The sequence below is a fragment of the Crocodylus siamensis genome, chromosome 10 (genome assembly GCF_052110815.1).
Source record: "Crocodylus siamensis isolate JL-2025a chromosome 10, ASM5211081v1, whole genome shotgun sequence".
Lineage (NCBI taxonomy): Eukaryota > Metazoa > Chordata > Crocodylia > Crocodylidae > Crocodylus > Crocodylus siamensis.
The window spans coordinates 71,690,264-71,705,820 of NC_143404.1; the positions used below are offsets into that span (position 1 = coordinate 71,690,264).

The window sequence follows — 15,557 nt, forward strand, 5'->3', positions numbered from 1 at the left end:
CAGGCCAGGGCATGCTCTAGATGTGCTTTCTGCTCCTCCTCCAGTTGCATTCCCCCAGCACAAAGCAACCATGAAGTCGCCAGCCCTACGTGCTGGGCAGACAAACTAAGGACTCTGGGATCTCTCCCCTCTGCCCCCACCTTGTCCTCGAGCCGCTCTGGGGCTGCTACACACAGCTCCACAGCCTGTCCTGTGCAGCAGCGCCGGGCAGGGAGTGAGGAAAACAGAAGCAACTGGTGACTCAACTTTGGAAATGTTTTTTTTTCCCCCCTCTCTCTCCAGACTGCAGCACTCAGAGCAGGGAGGGAGCAGCAAGTCACGCACAACAGCACCTGACCTCCAGCGCTTCCACAAAGAGCGGACACGGGCTGCTTGCTTCAGGCAGGAGAGAAAGCAGCGCAAGCCAAGCAGGGAGGCCAAGCTGCCACTTGCTCTCGGCAGGCGTGCTGGAGACGGGAACACACAGGCAGAGCAGCTGGGAGGGGGGGAACATCAAGGCCATGCATCTTGCTGGTGGCAGCTGTTATGGTTGAATTGCTTGGTAGAACTTCACTCCCCATCCAGACCTCTAAGGGACTTGCCCAGGATCCTGAAGCCTATCGGAGAGCAAGGAGCTGGACCATGCCCTGCAGTCCATCTTTCCTAATGCATGTCCATGCGCACCCCTGCAGCAGGGACAGGGGCCCGAAGAGAGGCTGCTGCATAACAAGGATCTGCAGGCCTGGGATGCTATGTAGGACCTGGGATGGTCTTCCCGGGGGCAATACATGGCACAAGAGAGCACCCCCTTCCCCTCCACCCCAGGCCTCTCCTGTTGCACAAGTGCCATGTTCCTTGCCTGCAAAGAGAGGTGGCAGGTGCTCCGGGGTGGGCAGAAGTCAGCTGTTATCAGCAAAGTGGAGCAAGAGGATCTGTCTGCTCCTCTATACGTGCCACGGGGGTGTTGAACCCTGCAGGCAGCCTAGGGCACATCCTCCCTGCCCTGGACCGTGCCAGGAGCACAGCAGCAAAGCCTGGGCTGCCTGCTCTGCACCTGCCATGCTTCAAAATGGAAGTGATGCACCACTCAGAGCAGTGCTGGACCCACGCCAATGAGCTAGCCGTCTCAGGCAGGCTCACAGACGAGCACCGGGTAAGCCCCCACGGGCTGAGCCATCTGTTTGGGCAGGGGCATGCCCGGAGCAGGCGTGCTGTGCTTCCTAGCGTGGCTCAGAGGCAGCAGAGAAACGCCCTCGGAGCAGGGGTGTTTTCACCTCCACGCTGCCTTTCAGCACGCAGCAGGACTTGTCAGCAGGGCTCAGCCAGCTGCTTCTCCGGGACAAATGGTACATAGCAGTCACACTGGGGCAGGGATAGCCGTGCCCCCGGCTCAACCGGACGCAGCTCTGAGCATGGAGCCCCTTCCCTCCCCTGCACGGGAGCAGGCGCTGCTGTGGGGATGTCACTCAGGCTGTGCCTGGGTAGTTGGGGCGGCAGAGGCCGTGTGCACGAGGGGAGTCCAAAGGGAGACGGGCTCCAGGGGAGTTACAGCTGCCTCCTCCCCCCGTCCCAGAGCCGGTGGCTGCCCTCCCGGTTCCCCACCCGCTTCTCAGGAGCAAACCCCCCTCCACAGCAAATCACGCTCACTGCGGCTGCTTGCTCATCCCTCTTTTCATCTCGTTACCCCAGGCACGCAGGCAGCGGCCAACACTTCCCTGCTCCTTTCTGGGACACGTCCATGCCTAGCAGGGAGAAGCGCCGGGGAAGCCACGTAGCACGCATGGGTCAGCAGGGACTGACAGAACCGGGCAGCTCTCAACGTTGGAGGCAGAGAAGAGGCCCCTGCTCTCCAGAGCCTGCGAGATGCCCTGGGCATGGCTGCAGCCTGCTACATGGGTGCTCCTGAAGCCTCCAGCCACCAAGCGCTCTTCACACCACCGGTCCCACCCACCGCCCTCCCTCCCACTCGGGTCTGGGAGGCAGGCAGAGGCAGAGGCAGTCCCCCGCCGTGCAGAGCCTCTCTGCTCGCCGCTCCTGGCCGCTGCCGAGGTCTCCCCCAGGAGGCATCCTGCCAGCTACAACCTCCAGCCAGGGGATTCCTCCCTCTTGCTGCAGCTCCCTTTGATGAGCGCCACGGCTGCCTTTTATATCCCAGCGGGCCACTCTCTCCAGCACCTGCTGCCAGGCCCTAGCTTAAAGGGGCCAAGGCCTGGTGCTGGCACGCCAGGGGTGTCCAGCTTTTCAGGCCTAGCTTGCTCTGAGCCTGATCTTCCAAGGGTGGGTGCTCCCCAGATCACGTGGCCTTTTTGGAGATCCTGGACCTGGCATTCAGGATCCCATTAAAGGCACTCAAAGTACTAAACAGCTTCTTTCTCCGCTAGCAGCACCCCAGGGAGACTTTTTTGTTACAGCAAGCTCCAGCGCGTCTGCCGAGATAATGTTCCAGCCGCGCGCCTCCCCGACCTTGAGAGCCTGCTCGCGGGAAGGGCAGCGAAGGGCAGGCTCCCACCCACCCTGGTACATGGCTAGGGCTGTGTTTGAGGCTGCCCATCGGTGCCAGCTGCAGCACGGACACTTGGCTACCACCCACGGGCCCGAGGCTTGTTCGAGGGACCCGAGAACCCCTTCCAACGGGCATCACGGCCCTCCAGGACGTTCTCCGGGAAATGCCGCCAGGCGGCCTGAGAAGCAAAGCCCGGCCAAGAGCTGCTTTGTCAAGAAGGCCAGGTTTCAAGATCCAGCTCAAAGGTGCTCAGAAGGGAGAGGACGAAGCCGGGACGAATGGCGATTGTTCCTCTTCCGAGCGGGAGGGGCCAATTCTGCCCAGCGCGGGAGTCGCCGCCCCTAGCCGTGGCTCAGCCACGGTCGCGTTCGCGAAGGGACCGGCCACGCGCTGGGGGCTGCGGGGCGCCGGAGCGTCCCGGGCCTGGCGCGCGGGCGGAGAAAACCCCCGGAGAGAGCCGCTCGCCCCCCGCTGCTGTGCCGGCGCCGGGGCGGGCGCGCGGAGCGAGGGGGGCGGCGCCAGCCGCCCGCGGAGAGGAGAGGAGAGCGGGGCGCCCGGGCCATGGCAGCGCTGGAGCTGAGCAGCCTGGGCATCGCCAACGCGGGCTTCCAGGCGGAGGAGGCGGCGGCGGCGGCGGCGGAGAGCGCCCTCCCGGGCGGGGAGGCCGCGGCGGAGCCGGCCCCGGCCCCGGCCCCGGCCCCGGCGCCCGCCGCCCCGCCGGACTGCGGCCTGGCCTGCGCGCTGGCGCTGCTGGGCGGCGGGCTGGCGCTGGTGCTGCTCGCCTACTGCCTGCCGCGCCAGCCGCGCCGCGACGCGGCCGCCGCCGCCGCCGTGCCGGCGCGCGAGATGGAGCGGCGGGAGCTGCGCGCCGCCCGCCTGGGCGCGCAGCTCGACCGCTGCGTCGTGGCCGGCCTGGGGCTGCTGGCGCTGGGCGGGCTGCTGCTCTCGCTGCTGCTCCTCGCGCCGCGCTGCCGCGCCCCGCGCCGCGGCCCGCGCAAGACCTACGGCTCCGTGCACCTGCGCCTGCGGCCGCCGCCGCCGCCCCGGCCCGCGCCCGCGGCCCCCCGCCACGCGGGGAGCTGCTTTGGCAGAGCAACCGGCCCTTGAAGTAACTTCCGCCCCGGCGCCGCGCCGCCGCCCTGCCGCACGCGGCCTCCCGCAGCCTCGGGTGCGGAGCGGGAAGGCGGCGGAGCAGCAAGCGCGCCGGGCGGGCATTCTGCGGTGCCTGCCGCCGCTAATACACCCGGAGCAGGACGGCGTGGAGGAGCCCGTCCCCGGGCAGCCCGCGCGCCGCGGCCAGACGAGCTTCCGCGGCTGCGCCGGGACCCCGCAGCGCGCGGCTTGCTCCGGGTGAGTCTCCCGAGCCGGGCTCTGCACTTCCCAGTCTCGGGGCCGCTCCTCGCTGCCTGGAGGTAGTTCTGGCTCCCGTATCTGTAAGACCTGAGCCTTTTGTCTTCTCGGCCAGCTCAGTGCGGACCCCTTGCGGTTCTGGATCCTTCCCCAGCATCCAGCAATCAGGACCTCGTGTGCAGAGCCCCTCAGCTCTGCCCTCCCAAGGGTTTGGGAAAAGATGACTGCCAGCCTGAGCCAAAGATGCGCTAGCGTCAGAGAGCTTCTCTGTTGTCTGCAGTAGGTTATAGCTCAGCCTCGAGTACCCGGAGCGCGGCCTTCTTCAGCCGCTAGCACGGGGAGCAGGAGGAAGCCCCCGGTGTGCAGGGCCGGGGTCTGCAATGCAATAAAGCCGGCGGGTCAGATGCCACCGCGTGCTCCGCACACCACTCGTTGCCGTCTGTGCAAGACGGGATGCTCTCTGGAGCTGCCAGGAGGGTGCAGACAGGCTCGGTGAGAGCAGCAGACCCTTGTTCTCCCAGGACCGGGCTGGTGTCAGCAAAGCAAACAGGGATTTGGCCGTAGTCGGAGTCTGCCAAAGGGCTTTTAGAGTAGAGCTGCTGTCAGAGCAGGATCCACCGCAAATGGATGTCCGGATGAAAGAATAAACCTCTCCAGGGACACAAAAGACCCCCCCTCCCCTGGCATTTCACCGCTCGGTGTCTAGGAGCCCAGTGCAAGAAACAGTGCTGCTAAACGACGACAACCATCTATTAAACGCAATGAAATGCTGCTTACACGATGCAGGGCCGAACCTGTTAAGAGATCAGATCTGCTGAGCACCTGGTTAATGCGAGTATCAGACGGCTCCTTTTGTATTATAATGTAAGACTGTTTAAGAAGAGAATTTAATGGCTTCAGGCTGTCATTGCTTTGTCAGTGTATTACTGCGTTATCCCTTAAGAAGGCATGGAGAACTGGAAAAAAAAAGAAATCCCCTTAATCGAAATATAAATATTTAAGATGAATGGAGTGTATTCAGGAGGACAAAGGCTGCAGCTTCTAAAACCTCTGGGAATGGCGAGTGCTTTAAAAATGTATCTGCCAAATGCTGGTAAACTCTAACTATGGTCAATGTGAAGTGTCTTCAGATTCCTGGTAGACGATCACCTCTGATTCATGCACAGAAAGTCCCCTGATCTTGCTGGGATTCGATGAATCCAGCGCTTGTTCTTTTATACGTGCGCTTTATTTCTGTTCCCTGCTTTCTCTTCTTTTCTGCTGTTTGACTTGTAGGGCAGAGCAGAAAAGCAACAGAGAGCTTGAACCGTGGAGCGAGCTGAATAATGTGCGACAGTGCTCATGGCCGTGAGAATGAAACACACTCGGGAGTGGAGGGAAAATGAACTTGGAGGGACCTGTTTTGGCACCGAGGGCCAGGGCTGAGTCCTATTAACAGAGGCATCAGCCAAGGATCAGACTGGATTTACTTCTTTCTTTAGCCCAGGTGATGTTGCCTTAAGTGAATAAGCCACCGGCTGCCAGACTGGAAGGCGCTTTGAGATCGCTTGGAAGAACTCGTGACTCTTTTCATTCCAGACGGGAGCGAGCCCACGTCCCCTTCCTCACACCGTCGTGAGCCGGTTGCACTCCCAGATAGTTTCCCACTTGCACGGAGGAGCAGAGGTTGCTTGTAGCGTGGGTGACGTCCTTGTGTTCGCCGAGGGCAGGATGGAGATTATTCTCAGAAGTTGGGAGAGGGCCCTTAGCTAGTGCCTCCATTCAGCAACCACTGAATGAATCTGGACGGATTTGAATGTGCCCATTTCTGCCTCCGGAATATAGAGAGAAGCAACGTGCATCAGCTTGCTTGCAGTAGCTTGCAGGGTGGTGCTTTATCCTTGCGATGCTGGGGTTCCTCAGCTGGGATTAGCAGCCCAGGGGCCCTGCTCCCCTGCTGCAGGATCTGGGCACCATCCACTTCCCACTGTGGGAATTCCCCATCCCTTGCAAAGGGTGAACAGACTGCTCTGTCTGACCAAAGTGTGGCCAGTGGAGCGGAGCATCCTTCATGGAGAGGGGCAGCAAATACACTTACACACGTGATACTGGGGCAATTCATGCTGGGATGCGTGGCTGTCACATCCCATACCACATGAAGGATAAAGCTGGATCCTGGAGGGTGTTGCCTGGAACTGCTGCAGTAGTGGGTACCTTAGCACTGGGAGCTGGAGCAAGCCTTTTGCATGGCTTCAGAAATCATTTCCAAGAGAACTGAGCATGTGAGAGAGGGGAATGGGGTCAGGGTGGGATATGGTACTGTGCATGTGCCCTACTAGGCAGTGTAGGGCACTCTGGGATCTGGGTACTGGGGTGCTGGACAGCATGAGAGTGCAGACCAGTGGGGCCCAGGACTGCTGCATGGAAGCGTGGGGTTCAGGCCTATACTGCACGGGAGCATGGGGATACCAGGGGCTGGAGTGGGTGGCATTGGGGAGGTCCAGGGCATGGGTCAGCAAGGAGTGGTAGAACTAGTGTGCACCATGCATGACCAGCACAGGGCACCGGGGGCCATGGGATTACTGCCGAAAGCAAATGTATGCTGGATTCTGGCCCCTCCAGCTCCCAGGAGTGGTGAGAGGGCCTGACTGTCCATCCGTGCCCTTCCCTTGGAGCAGTCACGGGGGTCTGGCAGACAGACAGGAGCCTGCCCCGGGTCAGAAGGGCAGGCTGCAGCAGGAGGACAGGCTACTCAGGGCCCCTTTGTGCTGCACTGGAGCAACCCAGACCCCACCGGGACGCATGCCAGGGGCAGCAGCACCGAAGAGAGGCCCTGAGGACTTGGGAGAAGAGAGGCCCTGAGGACATGGGAGAAGACAGACTGAGCTGAAGCACGTTTGTCCCAGTTCTGGCTGGAGCAGCTGTTACTGTTTGGTTTGTGACAACTCCAACAACGGCTCCAGGCTGGTTCTGGGCATCCGAGCATCCTTCCAGGCCCGTCTGCAGGTTTCGCATGGGTGAGAAGTGTTGCCTGTGAGCTGTGCCTTATCCCTCCAGCCAGGGGGAACAGGAGCATGTGACAAGACCGGGGAACACATGCAGCATTGCTTCCTGACCTCTCCTTTCCACCAGCCTCCTGGCCATGGCACATGGTGCCTGGGACACCAGCCAGAGCATTGCAGGGCATTGCACTCCACCCGCCTCTTGCAGGGCAGCAGTTGATCTGGGTCCCAGTCTGAGTTGCAAGCTGAATTCCCCTGCCTTAGAAACCCCATGTCTTCCCCAGCTCCTCCTGCAGACAACACAACAGTGGCCTTGGTTATCCCAGCGGGGGGAGGAAGAATCATTTTACCAGTCAACAAAATACCCACTCTGACCCCGTGACCATCCTGTGTTGCAGCAGGTGCAATATTCTCTCCATTCCTCCTGCGTGACACAAGGACACCGGCGGTGCTGCCTGCTCCTGGGACTTCCTGCATCCAGTACCATGTCTGCATCTTCGACTGCACGTCCCATCCCATCCTGTCTGTTCCCAGGGGGCTCAGAGAAGGGGGTGGGATTCTAGCCAGACGGTCTGTAGCCAGCGTGCGCGTCTGTCCTTCTGTCCGTTCTGTTGTGTCATCTTCCTCAGACTAATTAAAACTCTTCCTAGAAGGCCTGGCTCCCGCTCTGTCCTTTGGAAACGCTGCCCCAGGGGACCGGGCTGCTCCAGGCTTGAGCGGCAGCAGCTTTCCTCCCAGGCTGGTGTCATTTCCCCACCATGCATTGTAGAGGCAGCCTTTTACAAAGCTAGTGCAAGGGTTTGTCCAGGCCCCTGCTCCAACCTGGGATTGCTACAGAGCAAGAGGCTGGGCCAGCCCCCCTCCCATCCTGGTTTGCTTTCCTTCCCCAGCTGCAGTGACAGGCTGGCTGGAGTTAAAGACTGCAGACAGAGGCACAGGTACCAGGACACAAACATCTCTCCCAAAGCTGCAACTAGCCGCGTCAATGCCGGCTGCATTTCCTCCTGAAAGGTTGCAGAGTAAGATTAATGCAGGTGGCTGCCAGGCTGGGCCCCAGCAGAGGCAGGTTGTGACTGATAAGGCTGGTGACTGAGCAGGAAGCGCAGATGTCCCTTGCAGATCCCCAGGTGCCGCAGGGAGATTTCAAAGCTCCCATCCCCAAGTGAAAGCCTGATCCTACCGCAGAAGGGCTCTGCCCTGGGACCGTGGCTGTGGCTTTCCTAGAGCACTCCTGCTCTGCAGGCCCGAGCAGAGACCAGATGCTTGCTGCATTGCAGCCCCACAGCGGGGAAACCGCTGGAGCTTCCACGCCTGCTGGCTGTGGAGGGGAGAGGGCAATGGGCACCTTGCCGGCCAAGTAGCCTGAGGTCGGCAGCGTGGGAGTAGCTCCCATACTGCAGCCTACTGTGAGCAGAGGCTTTCCCTGACTCTCCTACAGCTACAGGCAGTGGAGGAGCAGGGCTGGCTAAGCCCTGCCTGTCCCATTTCCCCTTGCCAGACCTGCCTGCGCGGCTCCATCCAGCGCTTGGTGCCACGCCAGCTGCGCGTGTGTAGGGCACGAGCATTAGTCCGTGCCCATCTGCTGCACTGCACCGGCTCTGGCAGGGCCAGTGGGAGCTGGGCCGGCCTGGCCTCTTTTTCCCCCAGTGCAGCCCCACTCCTGCTGGGCGAAGGGCTTCCGAGGGAAGCCTGCCCCTTGCTCACGCCTACCGGGCAGGGTCCCAGATGAGTCTGAGCCTGCTGGGGCGGCACATGGGGGTGGAGCTGGCCACAGTGCTGGATCCTGCCAGCACCCGCACCCCTGTGCAGAGCCAGGATGTGGCCACGGCGAGCAGCTGCTCCTCTGCACCCATGTTTAGGACCAGCAAGAGTCAAGGGGCAGCCACACTTTGACTTGGCAAGACGCCATCGATGTGGCTGCCAAGGAAAAGGAACAGATGCAGCTAAATGGCTCCACGGCTTGACTTTTAAGAGGCACGTGGGGTCAGCCTGCGGGCACCAGCCTGGCAGACAGCAGCAGGCAGGGGACCCTGAGGGCACCTGGGTTGCCACCAGCCATGGGGCCTGCTGAAGATGCACCTCCTTGCATGGGAGATGGCGGGAGGGGTCAGAGGCCAAGGAGCGCCAGAGCCGTGGGTTGCACTGGGTTTTATTAGAGTCCCAAAGATCTTTCCAAAAAAAAATCTTCAAACCACGAGAGAAAAAACCAGCAAAAGTAACAACTTAAATCTTCCCAAACTGGGTGGTGATAGGAAGGAGCAGGATTGGCAAGACTCTGCCTTCGAGGTGCCTCAAGGCAGGTCAGAATCACCCAAACCCAAGATTTATGTCGGAGGGATCCTGCCCAGGATAGGTGCCCTCCTGCTACCTGAATGAACAAAACCAAACCCAGCCCTGGACCCCCCCAAAGCCCAGAAGCTGCACGTGCCCCCTTGCTCTGTGCTGGTACCACCACGCACCGGCCCAGGGGGAAGGCCCGACTCTGCCGACACCCAGAGACGAGGCAACTAGCTCCAGACTCAGCCCAGCACAGACAGCAGACAGCCCACACCCCTCCCCTGTTGGCATGGCCTTCGCCTGCCTTCCCAGGGGAGAGAAAGCCACTTCAACAGGGAACAGCAAACCTGCGCACACCAGTCCAGGGCCCAGATGCATCTGGACCCTTTCTTTTAACAGCAGGTTTTACTGTGGTGCCCTTTAAACCCAAGTGATCCAGCGATACCAGCTGGCATGGCCCCATTAAACCCTCCCGGTGGGTGGGAGGTGGAAGATAGGCCTCACAGCCCCATCACAGCCTTCTGCTCAATCAATAGCAGAGGGCAGGGAAGAAAAGCACAAGTGTCCCAGCACAGGCCCCTCCTGGCAGCCACTCACAGCATCTCAGCAGGAACCACCACACTCATTTGCTCCAGCCCAGCTCAGCCCCTGGCTCGTGCTGAGGAGCAAATACTTGTAGCAAGAAGCGGCAGCATCAGGCCGTGTTGCCTTGGACAAAGAGGTGCCAAGCGAACCCAGGGACTGAATGCTTTCCATACCGGGCCTGGACAGCCCTGCCCGGCGAATAACACCCCAGATGGCTGTCTACTCGGAGCACACTGCAATCATATTTTGACAGCTGGGGGATGACAGGGGGGCAGGAGGAAGGCTGGGGAAGTGAGCAGACCGCCCTCGGAGCTGATGTGCAAGGCAGGGAGGAAACCTCCGCCAAAAGGACTGCAGTCCGCCGAATGGGCGCGAGGAGAAGGCGCTCACGTAAGCAGGGGTAACTCCTCTCTGGCGGGAGCGCAGGCCGGCCCGCCTCACATAAACATGTCGTCATATCCGGGAGGAGGGAGGTGATCTGGGTTGGGCCTGCAGAATCAGGAGAAAACATCATTATTTGAGTTATGCCCCCCAAAACTTCATCTGTGGGGCAACGGGAAGAGGTCACAGGGATCTGGGTCACCACCAGCACAAAGAGCCCAGAACAGCTGCCTTCAGCAAGGCTGGCACCCGTCCGAATACCTACCCGGCTGCACCGGAGCCTGGCGGGCCAAAGGGGTCAAATCTGGCACCAGGTGGAACTGCCCCTGGAGGAAGCCGGCTCGGGAGGCCAGACGAGGGGTCGATGCCAGGCACCGGGTAGCCTGACCTGCGCGGGTCAGCGATCATCCCGCCGCGCCGGCCCCTGCGAGGGGGAAGGAAAAGGACAGCAGGGTCAGCATTGGCTCCACGGGGAAAGGCGCATGCAAGTACCAGGATGCAGTACGACCTGCCCTTGAACGCTTGCACCTGGACGAGTGAGACCTGTGTCCCGATTCTCATGTGCAAGCAGGCCCATGCTCCATCCTGGCTATGCAGCGCAGCCCAGGGGTGCTGAGAACCATGCCCTTTTCCTAAGGCCTGGCCAGGGCAGCCTTTGGGCCCGTCTGCCCTGGTACAGGGGCAGAGACGTTTGCTGGCACGACGAGAAACACGGCATGGCCTGCGCCGCACACTGATGAGCTGTGGACAGACCCCAGGCCCAAGGAAACCCCTCTTCTGTCTTAGGCCACCTCAACCACCGGTGCTACCACCTCTACCCGGTGCCTCCTAGAAAGGTCACTGCATTGAAGACAAAATGCCTTTGTGAGAACGGTGGAGCACGGCGCCTTCCCCATCCCCTCGCTGCTACATGGGGCTAAAAACACACAACCAGCTTGATCGCATCAGAGCGTTTTGTGCTGCCTCAAATCCAGATGTTACAGCCCGGGGAGCATTAGGCGTCTATTCAAATCGATGCATTGTTTTGGAACAGCCGCAGCTAATTCAAGCTAATTGCCACTGAAGCTTGTGTGCAAACAACTGTCCGTGCCCGTTTGGGCACGAGCGATATGCTGGCCAACACAGGGCCACATCCCACTGGGTGTCTGCTTTTAGCCTGGGATCACTGTACATCCACCCCTTGGCCCTTTTCCAACCCTCCTGGCTGCCCTCCAAAAGGGCAAAAATCTGATCCTGGGCCTCCGGGGCAGTGAGGAGCTAGTTCACGTTTCCAGGGGCTGGTTCTAGTGCAGGATCTTAGGATGGGACCTCACAAAGGCACATCTAGTCCAGCCCCCTGCTCACGGCAGGAGCACCCCCACCTAAACCACCCCAACCCGCTTCTGCAAATGTCCCGGGATGGAGATTACACAACTCCTTTGGGCTCCTGTTGCAATTCCCGACCTCTTTCAGAGTCAGAAAATTCATTACCAGCCTAAATTCCCTCCTGCTGCCACTTGAGGTCATTGCTCCTAGCCCTGCCCAGTTTGGCTGTGTTCCTCTCTGACTGCGGATGGCCTCCCCCCAACAAGCGAGGCTGGTGCACGCAGCAGACGTGATGCATCAGTCCGGCATCCTCCTGGCCCTGGCCCAAAGGCTCCTGCCGAGCCCATGCTGCAGGGTCACATACGGGACCAGAGAATGGGGCAAATCCTTCCCTCCTCCCTTCCACTGGCTTTCGGGGCCACTGAGGTGACAGCTGGCAACATGCTAAATGCAAGGCTTACACGCACTGAGCTCCATGGTCAGCTGTGTCTTACCGGAGGAATTACTGCATGTTAAATGAATCCAAGCTGATTACTCAGGCACCGCAGGCTGCAGGAGCCCATCATGAGATCAGAAGCACATCTGGGTTTTGCCAGCACCAAGGGCGGTCCCTTGCCCTCTGCGGGCAGCAACTGCCCCACCGGCATCCACGTGGGAAACCCAGGCACAAGTCGATTTAAGGGATTTTGGAGGCATCCAATGCTTCTCACCCCACCGCAAGCAGACACCGCTGCTCTCACTTCCAAGGGGGCACCGGAAAGGCTGTGGGGGTGGGAAGAGCACCCCATCTCCCCAGCCATACTCACCCAAAGGGATCCAGGTCCTCTCCGCCCACTGCAAAGGGGCCCAGGGGAGATGGCCTGCAACACAAGACACGGTGACTGAGGTGGGACACCAACTATACAGAGCCGTGCGCTCCGGTGGGGGTGCTCCGTGCAGGAGAGGCAGTGCGAGGAGGAGGATGGGGGGCAGGCAGGGGGGTGTGGCAGAGCGTGTTAGCAGCGGAGGCTGCGGTTCTTGACTGGGACCATGCCCAGCTCCAGTGGGCTGCAACCCTGGAGCCGGCACTGCCAGGGAAGGAGCCCGGGGCACTGGGCCAGCCCCTGAGCACATGGACTCTGGTGCCGTGGCCTGAAGAGCAAGGCACGCAGGTCAGTGTCCTGTAGGGCCCAGGTGGCGGGGGGGTTTCGCAGGGCAGTCTCCGGCCCCCCTGTTTTGCCCACAGCTCCTTGCCAGGGATGCTGGTGGCAGGGTCCTGCACCCCCACAACTGGAACACACCCGCTGGCTCCTTCTTCTGCCAGCCAACGTGGACAGACACGGGGTGAGGGCTGAGAAGGAGCTGGGAGGGCACACGGGTGCAGCACCTCTGTGCTCTGCCACCCCCTTCCTGCCCCCTCCACCCCACTCACCAGGGGGGCTCCCTGCTGAGCGGGGGCTGCCGGGGCGGGATCCTCAGGGGGTCGTAGTCGCGGGGGGTAGTTGGGACCGTCCTCTCGGGCTTGGACTCCTTGTTGTTGTCCTTCTCCTTGTCAGTCTTGAACGGGGAGATGATGCCCGAGACGATCCTTGTCCTCAGCTCCTCCATGTTCTTGTACGCCCTGCGGGGACGGAGAGGGATGGCTGCTGGCCACACACGCCGGGGCCACCTGCCCACTGCCAGCCTGAGGACCCGGGGAGCTAAGCCACCGTGCTAGCACAGGGCTGGGCAAAACGTGGCCCGGGGGCCTGCCAGGCCACTCTACCTGGCCTGCGGGGCCCCTAAAAAAAATGGAGAAAATTAGTATTTATCTGCCCTGGGCTGCCGGTCATGCGGCCCTGGATAGCCTGCCAAAACTCAGTAAGCAGCCCTCCGCCCAAAAAACTGCCTGCCCCTATAACGGCAGCTTGAAGGAAGGGAGGGGGGAACAGGTGCCTCATCCCCTGGCAGGCGGCGCGCCTCTACCCGGCGTCATCCAGTGCTGGAAGTGCCCCCGGGAAACATGCCGCGGCCTGCCTCGTGCCTCAGGGCTCTGCACCAGCTGCAGCCGAAGCCCCTCACGGCGCACCCGCTGCCCCGCTTCTGGCAGGGCCCCCGCAGGGGCGAGCGCGACGGCAGCGTGGCACCGCGCACGTTCGCGAGGACGAGTCCGTGGCGCCGGCCCCCCCGCCAGACCCGGCACTTACCTGTGGAAGTCGCCCAGGTGCGCCGGGTCGACGTAGTCCGCCACGTTCAAGGTCACGTCCGCCACCTGCAGCGAGCTGCGGTCCTGCGCGAGGGCAAGGCAGGGCCGCGTCAGCCGCCGGAGGGCGGGAGCGGGCGCCACGGAGCCGCCTGGCCCCGGGCCGCGCCCACCCCGCCGCGGGGGCTCACCATGACGTTGAGGATCATGCTGGTGTCCACCATGATGGCCTTGAGCAGCAGCTCCCGGCTGTCGTCCTGGGCCTGGTAGCGCAGCGTGTACAGCTCCGGGTCCGCCTGCCAGCCCGCCGGCAGCAGCTCCGACTTCCTCTCGTCGGGCCCCGCCTGGGGGGGCAAAGCCCTCAGACCCCGCCGCAAGACGCGGGCCCCGGCGCGGCGCGGAGAAGCGAAAGCGGAAGCGGCGGCGCAAGCGGCCCCGCGCACTCACCCGGTCGCCGGCGCCCAGGCAGCGGTAGCCCCGCGTGACCAGCTCCCAGTGCACGGCGCAGAGCAGCGCGTCCTGCGGCCGCGACAGCCCGGGCCGCGCCCACGCGTGCAGCGCCTCCAGCCCCGCCATGCCCGCCGCCGCCGCCGCCGCCGGCCCCGCCCCCTGTGGGCGGCCGCACGCGGTGGGCGGGGCGCGGCACACACGTGGGCGTACGCGTGCGTGCCGGGGGGAGGGCGGGTGGTGCGTGCGCGCATGCGTGGGTCTGTCTTAGGGCGAGCGCCAGCGTCACGTGTGTGTGTGTGTGTTGCGGGGGCAAATGTCCGGGGCACACGTCGGTGCATGGGGGGGCAAGAGCTAGGATCACGCGTGCGTGCGTGTGTGTTTGCAGAGTACCAAGGGCCAGGGTCACACGTGGGTGTGTGCATGGGGGGGGCAAGAGCTAGGATCACGAGTGCGTGTGTGCGTTGGGGACCAAGGGCCAGGGTGACACGTGGGTGTGGGTGTGTGCATGGGGGGGCAAGAGCTAGGATCACAAGTGCGTGTGTGTGTTGGGGACCAAGGGCCAGGGTGACACGTGGGTGTGGGTGTGGGTGTGTGCATGGGGGGGCAAGAGCTAGGATCACGAGTGCGTGTGTGTGTTGGGGACCGAGGGCCAGGGTGACACGTGGGTGTGGGTGTGTGCATGGGGGGGCAAGAGCTAGGATCACGAGTGCGTGTGTGTGTTGGGGACCAAGGGCCAGGGTGACACGTGGGTGTGGGTGTGTGCATGGGGGGGCAAGAGCTAGGATCACAAGTGCGTGTGTGTGTTGGGGACCAAGGGCCAGGGTCACACGTGGGTGTGGGTGTGTGCATGGGGGGGCAAGAGCTAGGATCACGAGTGCATGTGTGTGTTGGGGACCAAGGGCCAGGGTGACACGGGTGTGGGTGTGGGTGTGTGCATGGGGGGGCAAGAGCTAGGATCACGAGTGCGTGTGTGTTGGGGACCGAGGGCCAGGGTGACACGTGGGTGTGGGTGTGTGCATGGGGGGGCAAGAGCTAGGATCACGAGTGCGTGTGTGTGTTGGGGACCGAGGGCCAGGGTGACACGTGGGTGTGGGTGTGTGCATGGGGGGGCAAGAGCTAGGATCACAAGTGCGTGTGTGTGTTGGGGACCAAGGGCCAGGGTGACACGTGGGTGTGGGTGTGTGCATGGGGGGGCAAGAGCTAGGATCACGAGTGCATGTGTGTGTTGGGGACCAAGGGCCAGGGTGACACGTGGGTGTGGGTGTGGGTGTGTGCATGGGGGGGCAAGAGCTAGGATCACGAGTGCGTGTGTGTTGGGGACCGAGGGCCAGGGTGACACGTGGGTGTGGGTGTGTGCATGGGGGGGCAAGAGCTAGGATCACGAGTGCGTGTGTGTGTTGGGGACCAAGGGCCAGGGTGACACGTGGGTGTGGGTGTGTGCATGGGGGGGCAAGAGCTAGGATCACAAGTGCGTGTGTGTGTTGGGGACCAAGGGCCAGGGTCACACGTGGGTGTGGGTGTGTGCATGGGGGGGCAAGAGCTAGGATCACGAGTGCATGTGTGTGTTGGGGACCAAGGGCCAGGG

The 15,557-nt window shown here is 62.1% G+C and overlaps 2 protein-coding genes across 2 annotated transcripts; one reads left to right on the forward strand and one right to left on the reverse strand.

Moving 5' to 3' along the window:
• The first annotated feature begins 2,645 nt into the window (after positions 1–2,645).
• TMEM74B (transmembrane protein 74B) lies at positions 2,646–7,465 on the forward strand. Its single transcript, XM_090064102.1, has 3 exons — positions 2,646–2,727; positions 2,859–3,832; positions 7,212–7,465. Exons 1-2 carry the CDS (start codon positions 2,646–2,648, stop codon positions 3,587–3,589), a joined length of 813 nt encoding a protein of 270 aa, XP_089920228.1. The 3' UTR covers positions 3,590–3,832; positions 7,212–7,465.
• Positions 7,466–8,946: 1,481 nt separating this feature from the next.
• PSMF1 (proteasome inhibitor subunit 1) lies at positions 8,947–14,146 on the reverse strand. Its single transcript, XM_090020615.1, has 7 exons — positions 13,970–14,146; positions 13,714–13,866; positions 13,527–13,609; positions 12,773–12,961; positions 12,168–12,221; positions 10,322–10,480; positions 8,947–10,164 (listed from the first exon to the last, which is right to left on the reverse strand). Exons 1-7 carry the CDS (start codon positions 14,096–14,098, stop codon positions 10,113–10,115), a joined length of 819 nt encoding a protein of 272 aa, XP_089876741.1. The 5' UTR covers positions 14,099–14,146; the 3' UTR covers positions 8,947–10,112.
• Between the last annotated feature and the right edge of the window lie 1,411 nt (positions 14,147–15,557).

What these genes read in the sequence shown, in the direction of transcription:
- TMEM74B (XM_090064102.1), top strand. Translation starts at nt 2,646, where the DNA reads ATGCCGCCAGGCGGCCTGAGAAGCAAAGCCCGGCCAAGAGCTGCTTTG. An exon ending in TTTCAAGATCCAGCTCAAAG is followed by an intron (nt 2,728 to 2,858) that starts GTGCTCAGAAGG and finishes GCGTTCGCGAAG; the next exon opens with GGACCGGCCACGCGCTGGGG.
- PSMF1 (XM_090020615.1), bottom strand. Translation starts at nt 14,098, where the DNA reads ATGGCGGGGCTGGAGGCGCTGCACGCGTGGGCGCGGCCCGGGCTGTCG. An exon ending in GAGGACCTGGATCCCTTTGG is followed by an intron (nt 10,481 to 12,167) that starts GTGAGTATGGCT and finishes TCCCCCTCGCAG; the next exon opens with GGGCCGGCGCGGCGGGATGA. An exon ending in CCAGGCTCCGGTGCAGCCGG is followed by an intron (nt 10,165 to 10,321) that starts GTAGGTATTCGG and finishes CTGATTCTGCAG; the next exon opens with GCCCAACCCAGATCACCTCC.